Raw genomic sequence first — 13,664 nt, 5'->3', positions numbered from 1 at the left:
GCCAAGGAAAATAAAAGAAATTCGCTGTTTAAGTGCCTGTCACTAGAAGAAAAATGATTATTTTAAACTATAAATACCATTTCACGTGAATAATTATTTGGCTTTAAAATGGACAAATATCTTAAATAATTCAAAAGTTATCAAATTTCTTTTTTAAAAATAATATCCAATTTTATTTTATATTTTATAACTGTCGTTGAACAGCAGACCCAATTTTTGGGTTTGCGACTACTAGTGTTCAACTACGTAGCCTCGTAATTTTGAACCCAATCCAAAAGACAAGGCAACTACTGGTTTAAGTATTAGGAGAAATTTTCCTTCATGGTGGACTTTTTGATGGGACTAACCCGCATTTGCGTTACATGGAGAGGAAGACCACAAGAACCTCCCCCGGTTAGCCAGACGAAAAGGGGACTCGGACCCATGATCTGTCCACCACTGTGAATATTTTATGTCATCACTGTGGTCGGTGCAATCCGAATGCGCAGTTCGTATTGAGCAAACATCGATGGGATTCGAATCCGGTTCCCATTATTGGAAGGCGAATGCTCTATCCCCTGAGCTGATCATTTTTTGCCTTTTTGGACTAGCCCTTTTTTACGACATTCTCTCATTTTGACACCTGAAGACCGTTCTAGTTGCAAATTACTTAGAGCTTTAGTAGTTTATTTAAAGCTGGTACAGAAGTACGGTGTTTTAAAAAAAACGAAAGTTAAAAAAACGTTAGTTTCTGAATTCAATTTGACAGTATATCAAAATAGTTGCCCTTCTTTTTTCGTTATGTTTGAATTACTGAAAAATATGTCATTTTATTTAAATATAAATCTTTTAAGACAATTGTATGCTATTTGAAATTTTAAGAAACATGTCAAAGTTAATACTTGTATAATTACAAGGAATTTTTTTAATAGGAAAAACAATCACAAGCTTTAAAATTCTTGTGTTGATATGGGTTCAGATATTCCCGAATTTTGTGCACGTTCAGAAGACCCTCTGTTTTCTACTCAAGTAAATAAGGATTTTAAAATAGTCTGTTCAAATCGATAAATAGAGAAATATCGATTTTCAACCCAACATTTTTCTATTTTTAATTAATAATGGAAATTTGATACACAATCTAACTTTAATGGTGATGAATTTAAGTTCATGCACTTTTATAATATTTTCAGCCAATCCAGCAATAAATCATGTAGGTTGAATTTCGTAGTTTTACAACTATCGTATCATATGATTTTAAAATTGATTGGCTACTATCAATACAGTAATCATGAGTCACAATGACTCAGGGGATAGAGAGTTCGCCTTACAATGAGGTGAACTGGGTTCAAGTCCCAGCGAGGCCTGGTCGATACGAATTCCGCATCCAGCTTGCAACGACCACAGTGCTGACACAAAATATCCTCAGTGGTAGACGGATCATGAGTTAGAGTCACCTGTCGTCGGAAAACTATGGGAGTTTTTCGTAGTTTACTTCTTCATGTAACGTAAATGCGGTTAGTTCCATCAAAAAGTCTTTCGCGAAGGCAAATTTCTCCCAATATCCAGGTTCCCTTGTCTTCTGGTTTGGGTTTAAAATCACAAGGATTTGGAGTTAAACATAAGTAATCATAAATCAAAAAAGAAATTGGGTTGGCTGTTCAACGACGGTTATAAAATAAAGCAAAATAAAATAAAATAAAATAAAATACAGTAATCATAAAATGGAATTTTTGGATGGCGAATTGGGAGATCATTTAACAATTAATTTTTTTTTTTCGTTTCATTTTTTTTAATATTATTAAAATCCTACTTTAATATTATTTGATTAAGAAATTTTTGAACTGTATTAAAAATCTTCATCAAATATGATTGCAATTACGGAAGAATACCGACTAACTGATGCCGTTTATTCTTTTTATGCAACATTACTATAAGAATTTTCTATATATTGATATTAAGCTTTTAGTAAATGTTTAGTGTTCCATTAATTAAATTGTGCTAAAATCTTTTAAAACTTTATGTTCTAAATAAAACAACTATGAAAAATAGTTATATAGTAAGTACATTATAGTACGTTGTATACCATAAGGACCACAATTTCTAGATTGCAGCTACCCCGCATGATTTTAAGAGTAAAAAATCCATATGTGTAAAAAAAAATTCATGTTTATTCGGAGAAAGCATGTTTTAGTGTTCGATTTAGCATTTTAAATAATAGTTAGCACTAATTATTAATTAATAGTTAGCACTATTTAATTAGCGAAGTTGAAGTCACCTATTAAAATAGGAACTCTTAATGGAAAACCAATGAGATTAATACTTAGTTCGTGAAAATCTGATCATTAGAGTGGAAGTTATTCAGGCTGTATTGTTTCGCACGGTACATATAACTGTTTAAGTTGTTCAAACGTCGAGGTGGACAAATTTATTGCTACATTTTTAGCGTACAATAAGGTGTACAAAAAATTTTATTGTTCCTTTCGTCATTTTTTGTCTGACGCCCGTTGACTGAATGGTAGCGCTTCACGCTCTTGGACCACAAGTCCTTTGTTCGATTCTCATACCGAACGAGGTGGACTCAGCCTTTCATCCCTTCTAGTGGATCGATAAATGAGTACCAATCATGCTTGGAACCTGAACACTGGGGGTTCCGCATTCAGCTAACCACCTAAACGGAACATCTGCTCCTGCACCCCAAAGCCAAAGGTCAGAGAGACTGAGATGGGCACATTTGGTTTTGGCCCTTTATGGGCTGTAGCGCCACTTAGTTTAGTTTTTAATCTATTGTCAGTCCCACAAATCTTAAAATATTTAAACTTCCTCTGTATGTTTGAGAAATCGCACGATCTAATTTATGAACTGATTCTTAAAATATTTTTTGAGCAATATTAAAAATGTGTTAGTATTTAAGTGCTTCCATTATTTTGTCAAACTCTTGTATTTAAAGTACTAATACAAAATATTTGCTACTATAAAGAAAAAAAAATATTTTCCGAAAATACAGAAATTCTCTAGTACCTGGAGATATGTTTACAATGTACGACAAAAAAAATGCGATGGCCCTCTTGTTTCAATGCTCAGTACCCGTTCAGTTTTAAAAGATAAATGAATAATAGCTTTTGAAAAATCATAATTTAATTAATTATTTCAATCAATATAACTAAAAAAAAACATAAATGACATTTCTACACAAAATTCCAATTTGAAAGACAAAACCATAATAGTTCAAAGTTTATTCTTTTTATTATTTTTTTTTTTAAAAATTGTCAATACTTAAATGATTAAAAAATATTTTGCGATGAAAAATAATAGTCAGAATAAAGTAAATGTTTTTTAAAGTAATATGTTTATTACTGCAACAAAGTGTTTGCACATTTCTAGGTTTTAGAAGAAGTTCGATGAGTTATTATTTGTATGATTGTGTGGCAACAGCCTCGACAGTGGTCTACTTGTGCCAAACACTCCTTGATTCCAGACAGCTGGCATCTGTGACTTCATAAATCTTTCGGTACGTCTTTTTAACTCTCAGAGATTTTGATTAAAAAAAGCACAAAAATATTGCAATATTCAGCATTTTAAAGCTTTGAAGTTCCCATAAATATTAGTGTAAAAAATTATATTGAGTTACATTTAAAAATTATCTTTTAAATAATTTGATTCGATATTAAACTAATTCGTGAAATATTATATTTAAGATCAGTGGTCTGAAAAACTACATTATTTTTGTAGTTTATTGCCGCAACTACTTTGTTGCAAATGTAATTTACTGCAATTACAACTACTTTTTTTAATATGTAGTGACTACAAACCACTTTGAAATTGTATTAATTACATCACAATTTTAAGGAGAAGAACTTAATTTACACCTATGTTAAAAATGGTTTTTAATAACAAATTGGCTTGCATAAAATATAAGGAAATAATTAAGAAATACTTATTTATGTTTACAAGAGTGAGTTTTTTATTCCGAAACATCTTTTCGACTTCTTAAACAAAAATGTCATAAATGGCATAAATTTAAAGTATGAAAATTAGAACAATACTTAACAGGGGGCAGTCGTCGCTTAGAGTGTCTCAATGGACGTGACCCAAGTTCGGATCCCAGAAATTATTGGTCTCTACAAAATCTGTTCCCACTGCAGTACTGGTGTAAAATATCAACGGGTCACTGACTAGAATCCACTCGACGTCGGGATTACTGTTTTCCAGGAAGGTCAATTTGTTCCAATGCTTATATTCCCTTGTCCTCTGAATTTGGTTCAAAACTGCTAAACATCAGATTTGGATTATTTGCCAGTTATAAAAGGATGCGCAACCATTAGGAATGAGTTTGTCTGTATAAACTATAGCGTAATACCTATCTGAATTGGGTGTTGGAAAAACATGTGAGTGAATACTTTAGTTCAAGGCTTATGGGCATTTAAACGCGTTTGTTGAGAGTGAGCATATTTCCTTTGAGTTGTGCAACAAAAATAGTTAATTTTAAGATTTACATAAAACAAACTGTCAATACCATTAAATAACTTTAAAATATTTAATTTTCATTCGTTTCTCTTCGGTCAGGATTAGTTTTCTTAATGTTCCTCTGTAATGTGTGTAAGTTTGATTTACAAACAAATTTTATTCTAAGAATTAGTGTACTGAGAAAGAACGTAATTGGGGGTTGTTAACTTCCACCGGCGAATGTTGACAATCATATAGTCTCTTTAGTAAGTGTCAGAAATATATACTAAGAAGTGTAAAAATGTGTACAAATAAGGAAATTTTATTGCCGAGGGATATTATTTTTGAATGTTAGTTGCCAGCATGCTGGTGGACAAAAGTGATTTTGGGCACTTTCAATTCATGCAATCTTCAAAGAAATACTAACACATTTTTCTGCAAGTTTATACATGAAACTGTGTTATAAAATCTATTTAGTTATTAAAGACTTGAGTCATCAGTGAAAAATTAAAAATAAAAATCTATATTGCACAATATTACATGCCAAAAAATACAGACCAGTCTTTCACATATGTTTTTCAAAATGTTCTAAGCTATTCATCCTGCTGGAAAATGCTATTGCTTTTGAGGGAAATTTTATAGACCACATTTTATTGGATAGACTTTTTCACTGTTGCATTTGTCGGATTTTTCACTTAAGACATTTAAGGAGAACTCCAACATGATCCTTGCCCATAATTGTTGGTAGGTATTAACACAGGAAATTTGTCTTACAATTCTGAGAAATTAAAAAAAATATTAAAATTGGGTAATTGCCAGTTATAAAAGGATACACAACCATTGGGAATGAGTTTGTCTGTGTAAACTACGGTACAATACCCATCCGAATTGAGTGTTGAAAAACTCCAATAATTTTGTGAGTGAATTTCATTTCAAGTTTATACTGAAATAGGCATTCATACACACCTGCAGTGACATGTGACTGAGCATATTTGCTTTGAGTTGTGTAATAAAAATAGTTATGTTTTAATTGGAGGATTTACATAAAATGGTCAATTCCACTGAATAATTTTATAATATTTAAACTTCATTCGTCCAGCTAGTCAGTCTAGTTTGAGTTCACCTAAATAATCCTTTTTGATGTGTGTTGGTTCGATTAGTAAGTTCGATTTGCAAACAAATTTTATTTTAAAAATTAGTATACTCTGAATGACCGAAATTAGTGGTTCTTAACTTCCACCGGTGAATGTTGACAATTATATATTCGCTAGTAAGAGTTCGAAATATATACTACAGTTCGTCTAAAGTAAGAATTCCCCTAGTCTTTTGTCTGCACCCATGGTGGTGACTATGGTAACAAGGTATAACTATTTTACGTAGGGGTGTAGGGTCATTGTTTAGGACAGGTTTTGACTCTGGTCGGCGAGAGAAAAGGAATTGTTTTTCTTCGGTCTATTGTGTTAGCCCTAAGGAGAAGAGAAGCTGTTCAGCACTGAAATACGCTATTCTAGTTTTCGTAGCAACAGACGATCTCCGACTTTGTGGCGGGGGGAGTTCTTACCATAGACAAATTAAAGGTCTAGTTAAGTGCCTACATCCATGTTTCTTTAAGGTCAAGGTTGAATTTGCACTACGGGAATCTTAGTTTCTATATTTATTTTTGATAACAAGCTGAATAATGGTTTTCATGGAAATGAATACAAATGCTATAAACGTTATAGATATATGTTGCTATGAATGACGGAAATTGATGATTTTGAAGTTGGCAGTCACATAGTCTGTTTGGTAAATGTCCGAATTTTAAACTAGGTCTAGTTTATTGCCTCTACCCGGTATACATTTGTCCGGTATGCCCTATATCATTGTTTTTTTTTAAGGTCAAGTGCCACTTCCTAGTATGCATTTAACCGGTACTCCAAACACTGATGTTTCTCCAAATCCATTTTCATCAGATATTAAAATATCGAATTAATATAATAATACAAAGGAATAAGTTAATATGAAATCGGATATAAGAAATATTTCGGACAATCACCAACATGACTATGCGATTGTTGACATTTACTAGTGAAAGTCGACATTCTCTTGATTTTGATTATTTACGGAAACATATATATGCAACCTTAATTAGATTCTTACTTGTTGTATCATAAAAATAAATTTATCGACTCACATCTGTGTCATATCTTACAGAACTCTTAAATTTTAGAGTTGTTGAATACCAAAATGGTGGTCCAAAACTTGGTTCTTTGTGTAGCAAAACACTTAGGTACCAAGAGTTATGTACAGTGATTCACTTTGGTGTAAAGTAGTTGCCACCATTTTCGGTATTGAGATGATTTTTGCTCTACACGAGTCCAAATTTTGATGGTTTTCCATTGATGGAACAACATAATCTCGATAACCATCAACAATTCTGTCATGAATCATTATATTTTTTGATAGTAACCAACATAAGTAACCCTCACCTCAATATAGGAATTCGAAATTAATTATGATGTTCCATCATAAGAATAGCAATTTGTTCTCATGGTTTGTTCCTTTTTAGCCATCCGAATTTCCATCACAGCATGTTGGAAATCAAATGTTGGAACGATCATGAACAACTATCACCTAAATGTAGGAATTCGGACTGATTTATGATTGTCCAAAGTAAAAAACCCAGATTGTTTTGATGGTATTTTCCTGAGAACCAACAAGAATTCCCATTAGCTCATCAAGAAAATGTATAGTTGAAAAATCATGGGTTGTTGATCCATGAGAGTCAAACTTCTCTTGATGGTTAACCATCATAGTATTAAAGTAGTATTTTCCATCATGGAATGATGGAAGTTTGTTGGCATATCGAAAACCGTGAACATGTAATAGAAAATCTTGGATAATGGTGACCATCAAATGATGTTGGACCATCATGAATCACACTGAAACTATAAAAAAAAAAAAATTTAATGGGACCATCGAAAATTTTGATATGGGAAAATTTGTAACAGAAAAACGATGTCTCTTGCAGGAGAAATGGTTGTTGCAGTTGGAGGGGAAAGATGACAAAATTTGTCCTCCTCAGTGTGTTTTTATCGAGTGAATGAGAAGTGGTTGAATCTGTCATGCTCACTTTTTGCTATCAGAAAGCACACCAGAAGCTATCACAGGTAAATATATATGTAACATAAAAAGCTTCAATTAATCTTTTTATGTTAGTTTCTTTGCTATAAAACTTCATCCTTATTAATTATTCTAATCGAAATACTTTCTCACACTTTTAAAAGCCACATCCTGTTCTTAAATCTATTTTTGGCTCAAGTATGCATTTAATTAAAAGCAGGACATATTTCCCTTTGCTCTGTGTGGGAAACATTCGATCTATTTCATAAACCAATAGCAACTACTAAGATTTCCCTCTTTTCCTAAATTAAGACATTTTACGGATTTTACTTTGTCAGATTTTCCCTAATATATAACCAAGGAGCACAACTTTTCGTGTTCACTTTTTTACTCACTCTCATGACTGCTGTTGTCTAATAATTAATAAATACATTTTGTACCCTCCTTCCCGACCTAAAACCTGTTTCAATCCTTCCACTCGGCAACGACGTTATATATATATATTTAAATAAATCTTTAAAAAAATATTTTTTATTTCAAAATGTTCCATAGAAACGTTCAGGATCTTTAAATATTCTAATTTGGAGCATTTTTTTAGTGGCGTGCACTTGGGATTATTTCCTATTAGCCTCAGAATTGCTCCTCACTTATCGCTACCCATTGGGCACATGTGGCTAAGCCTCGACGGTGCAGTATCAACGTCCATGTCATTGAACCACAAACCCGTTTATAGGGCTGGTTACATTTTATAACCGTCGTTGAACAGCCTACCCAATTCTATGGGTTTACGACTACCAATGTTCAACTCCGTAGCCTTGTAATTTTGAGCCCAATCCAGAAGACAAGGGAACTCCTGGATCGAGTATTGGGAGAAACTTGCCTTCGTGGAGGACTTTTTAATGGAACTAGCCAACATTTGTGTTACATGGAGAGGAAGACCACGAGAACCCCCAACGGTTGGCCTGACGGCAAGGGGACTCTAACCCATGATCCGTCTACCACTGAGGATATTTCACGATAGCACTGTGGTCGGCGCAAGCCGGATGCGGAATTCGTATCGACTAGGATTCGCACCAGGCCTCATTGGATATCGCGCTATTTCCTGAGCCATCGCGGCTCGGCTGGTTACATTTTATTTTATTTTATAACCGTCGTTGAACAGCCGACCCAATTTCATGGGTTTACGACTACTTACGTTCAACTCCGTAGCCTTGTAATTTTGAACCAATCCAGAAGACAAGGAAACTCCTGGATCAGTACCCCCAGAGGTATTGATTTGTTGTGGGAACATGGAGGACTTTGAGACTCGACAGATTTAACGTGCATCAGTCACCATTTACTACACGGGGAGTCTTCGGCCGGCGAGGATCTAACCCACGACCTCTTGGATATGGGCCCAGCGCCCTACCGACCAGGCTATCCCGGCCCCGGCTGGTTACATTCACACAATCACTCAGAAGAAGGGACGGGATAGCCTGGTTGGTAGGGCACTGGACCCATGTCCAAGAAGTCGTTGGTCCGATCCCCGCCGATTGACGACTACCCATGTAGTAAATGGTGACTAATGAACTTTAAATCTGTCTAGTCACGAAGTCCTCCCTGTTCCCGTAACAAATCATACTTCTGGGGATACTGATCCAGCAGTCTCCTTTTTTTCTGGATTGGTTGGAAATTACAAGGTTATGGAGTCGAACATTAGTAGTCGTAAACCTAAATTTGGCTCGTCAGCTGTTAAACGATGGTCATAAAATAAAATAAAATCACTTAGAAGAAAGGACATTAGAATACAGGGCGAGAGAAAGTTGCATACATTCCCATCGTGATATTCAAACCCACAGCAACTCGCCGCTTAGTTCAGTACAGTAACCACTTGACCAGAAATCGGCAATTTGGAGTGTTATTAAAAAAATTTTTTTTGCTCACATAAAAATGCTCTTTATGAAAGTGTTAACCCTGTAGTACTAGCAAATGTTACTGTATGATTTACCAACATTTTAAAGACTCCATTTGCAGGTTACTACACAGGCATTTACTGTTAGTGTCTAAATAATATTTTCTTTACGAAATAAATGTACACTCTTTATTTTCTTTAAGAACACTTTGTGTCGACAATATGAAATGGAAAAAAAAATGTAATTAGAAATTATCAAGTTTTATTTAAGATTTACAATTTTTATTATATTATTTGCTAATTTAAACATAATGTTAGCTTCTAATCTGTTTGTATGAAAAATTAGTAAAGGAGATAAGAGTTAGTGTTGAAGATGACGCTAGAGGGGACATCTTAAATAACTTTTTTTTTATTTATAGGTTGAATTTCTTCTGTGAGATATTTTAGGTTGGCAATAAAGAAAGCGGACCATTCTGAATAACTTTTCATTTAATGATCGTATCTTCACATTCTAGGACCCAATCTTAATGGTTCGAGGGGGGGACCTCAAATATGTTAATTAATTAGTGTAGACGATTTTGAGTTACGAAATCAGACTGGAAAACGTATTCGTTTTATAAATATACCTCTTTTTTTTTATACGGATTTGGATTTCTGTCCCCTAAAATATATGTGGTGGCAACAACCTGAGAAATATGGTCTTAATATTTTGATCAGGAGAACGGTGCAATTTGAACCCCTTAATGTAAGGGTGCACAACCTTTTTGAGTGATGGGCCACTTTCGCAGGAGGTTGACTAACGAAGGGTCGCACATGTATTTCGACATGTATATGGCAAATGTACTAATATTTATTTTAACATTAGTGCTCTAATTTTTTTATCAATAAACTTAGTAATATATTTGTAGAAAATTAAAGGTGTTCAATTATTAGAATTCATTCAAAAATAGATTTATTTAAATAAATAAACATTAAAGAAAAGAAATGTTTTTTTTTCTTATCATATTATGCGATACAAAAATTCATATCAAGAATAAATTCTAATAAAAAAATTTCATTGAAATTTGACAATTTATTTTATTTTATGACCGCCGTTGAACAGTCGACCCAATTTTTGGGTTTACGACTACAAATGTTCAACGCCGTAGCCTTGTAATTTTGAACCAATCCAGAAGACAAGGAAACTTCTGTATCAGTACCCCCAGAGGTATTGATTTGTTATGGGAACATGGAGGACTTTGAGACTCGACAGATTTAACGTGCATCAGTCACCATTTACTACACGGGGAGTCTTCGACCAGCAGGGACCGTACCCACGAACTCTTGGACATGGGCCCGGCACCCCACTGACCAGGCTATCCCGGCCTAGTAGAGACAATTTAATTTTACATAGATAACTAGCAGCGTTACATTACAGCCACAAAGAATGGACATCGACAATAACAGTACAATATAAAATAGCTAGCCACGTCACAGGTATTTTTTTTTTTTCTTCTTTTTTTTTTTTTTTTTTTTTTAACATTTAACATAAACGGCCATCACGGGTAGCTGAAAAGCTCCGGACTCACTGTCTGTCTCCAGGGACTGGGAGCAGGGTCAGTGGTGAGGCTTGTGTGGTATGATTATGTTGTGTTGCGTGTTTTACCTATTTTCTTATGAGTAGTAGTTGAGGCAGTGTTTTAGCGGATCATGATATAGATTACTGTTTTTTATTGTGTGTGCGTTTATAGACAGTTAAGCCATCTCTTGTTTGTGTGGATCGAGCTTAAGTTTTTTTTTTTTTTTTTTTTTTTTTTTTTTTTTAAATTTTATTTGCCTCACGGACAACAGCTTGTGTTGACTGACTGCCTGCCAAATGCTTGCTGGTCAGGGGTGGGGCCAGAGTGTGTTTTTATGCTGCAGCAATGGTTTGCCTGGAGCCCTGACACCTCAACATTGTATTTGCTGCCAGTATTTTTACAAAGTTATTATAAGGTTTATGACATATTGTCTGTGATGTTTCTGGTTATGGCTAGAATATTTATTAGTTTTTGCATAATATGCTTGTTTTTGAAACTGTCTGCAAATATCGTTCTGCCTTGTTCATTGGGTTTTTTGAGGTGGTATGATTCAGTTAGTGGGCAGTCATGTAGGTAGTGACTTGGGGTACCTGTGTCATCACATGGGCATGTGTCTGTGTTTATTCGCTGCATCCTGTGTAAGAATGAGGGGAAGAAGCCATGTCCTGTAAGGAATTGTATTGCTGCTGGATGGCCTATGAGTCGGTCTGTGTCTACTTTAGGATAATATGATTTTGTTGTATAGCCTTTTTCATTTTCGTCCCAGTATGCTTGCCAAAGTTTTTGTGTGATGTTTTTAAGTTTATTTCTCAGACTCGATGGTGGAAGCAGAACACCGCTGGGAATCCCGTGACCTGCTGCTGCGTCTTTAGCCGCTAAATCCGCTGCTTCATTGCCTATGTTACCTGTGTGCGCTGCCACCCAGTGTATTTGTGTGTTGCATTTTCTGACTAGGTGTTCTAGTTGTCTTTGTGTTGTTGCCACGTGTGGGTCTTTTTGTTTCGTTTTTCTAATAGCGTGTATACTAGCCAGACTGTCTGTGAAAATTGTTGCATCTTTGCAGCTGTGTGTCTCTAACCAATTGATGGCTTCTTTGATGGCTAAAACCTCTGCTTGAAACACTGTGTTTTCTTGTTTTAACGTAAATTTGTATGTATCTGTATGTTGGTTGTTGTGGTAAACACAGAATGCAGCTCCCACGCCATTGTCTGTTTTGGAGCCATCGGTGTAGATTTGTACCGTCGTTGTTTTGCTAGTACTAGTACTTGTTGGTAGGTTAGTGTATTTATGGCTAGTCTTATGGGCCGGGTGGACCATATGTGTTTTTATCTTTTGTTGATAATCACCCGCTTTTATATTGTATTGTGTGTTTTCTTGATTGAATCTTAGTGTGTTAGCTAGTAGTGCTTCTTTTTGGATTTGCAGGTGCAATGGCGGTAAACCTGCCAGAACATTCAGACCTGGTGTGGGTGCTGTTTTGAATGATCTTGTTATTCTGACTAGTAGGGGCCGCTGCACCTTGTGCAGTTCTTTGATCGCGGTTTTATTTAGTTCCGTACCCCAAGCTGCTGCAGCGTACGTAAAGGCCTTTTCTGCTACAGTCTTGTACCAATGCTTGAGCATTTTAGTATTAATGCCCCAGGTCCTTGGGGCTAGTTTTATAAATTTGACAATTGTCAAAAACTATGCCAAAAGGTTTTTTTTGACACGACGGTTAAAACAAGATAAAACCGTCAATTGTCAAAAACTTTCCAACCCTGCCTAGTTATGATGTATTTTTAAAGCGCCTAAAAATATTTTTTGAGTGCTTGAAAAGTGCTTTAAAGGTGCTTGTTTTTTGTTGAATAATTTGGCTACGCACCCTGTATTAAGTAATGCAAATTTAAATTAAATATTTCAATTGAAGAAAATTTATAAGGTTTAAACAAAAGCTTAAGATAAAAGCAAAACTTTTATAGTTCAAAATAAAATTCAATACTTATTGTACTTTTTTTTTATTGAATATTAGATTTTTTTTTATATAGTAAACGTTTTCTTTCTTTTTACCAAAAAAGATCACAACAAGCAACAAGAAATTAAAATCAAAATTACAAACAGTGAGCAGTTTGAAAATTCCCATTTTCCACCACTTTGTTAATTTCTCAGGCTGCAATAACATTGCATTTAAAGTAATGAGTATTTGACCCTTTTGTCAAACTTTTAGTTGGTCAAATGATCGGCGAAATATTCAACACAGTATTTTTTAGAAAAGTAATTTTCTAACTTTTTTCTTGAATTTGTATAGATATGATAAAGAATAATATAAAATCTTATTTTCAACTATATTATAGTATTGTTTATTATTAGAAATAATTTTTATACAAATTTGTTAAATTTTAATGTCCATGTTTCTGAACATGGCTTGCAAATTTATCTTTTAGATGACAAGTGGAAAAACTAAATTTGAAGAATTGAAACTAGATTACTTTATAGTGAACTCAAGTTTTTGCACTTCTGCTATTTCTTTAAAAAATATATTCAAATAGGTCCATTTCGTCATTTTTTCGATACTTTTAGTTCAAAGAATTGATTTTAAAATTTTCTCTTAAACAAATTTTATGTTTTTCGACATTTGAACACTTTGTTTTTGTTTCCATCTAGCTTTTTTTTTCTCTTTTTAAAGAAAAATCTTTTTATGGACGTTTTTATTA

At 34.1% G+C, this 13,664-nt stretch overlaps 1 protein-coding gene across 2 annotated transcripts in view; it reads left to right on the top strand.

Moving 5' to 3' along the window:
- The window catches only part of LOC147801124 (histone deacetylase 7-like), a 61,694-nt gene that overhangs the window by 16,128 nt on the left and 31,902 nt on the right, over positions 1 to 13,664 (top strand). For both annotated transcript variants that reach the window (XM_087155826.1, XM_087155827.1), the window contains exons 8-9: positions 3,361 to 3,487; positions 7,433 to 7,571. In XM_087155826.1, coding sequence (XP_087011952.1) covers positions 3,361 to 3,367 — 7 coding nt within the window. In that variant the 3' untranslated portion in view covers positions 3,368 to 3,487; positions 7,433 to 7,571. The remainder of the gene's footprint in view (positions 1 to 3,360; positions 3,488 to 7,432; positions 7,572 to 13,664) is intronic.

The sequence above is a fragment of the Parasteatoda tepidariorum genome, chromosome 12, assembly GCF_982258835.1.
Source record: "Parasteatoda tepidariorum strain Cologne lab strain chromosome 12, Ptep-v5.0, whole genome shotgun sequence".
Lineage (NCBI taxonomy): Eukaryota > Metazoa > Arthropoda > Arachnida > Araneae > Theridiidae > Parasteatoda > Parasteatoda tepidariorum.
This window is presented reverse-complemented; position numbering and strand designations above follow the sequence as displayed.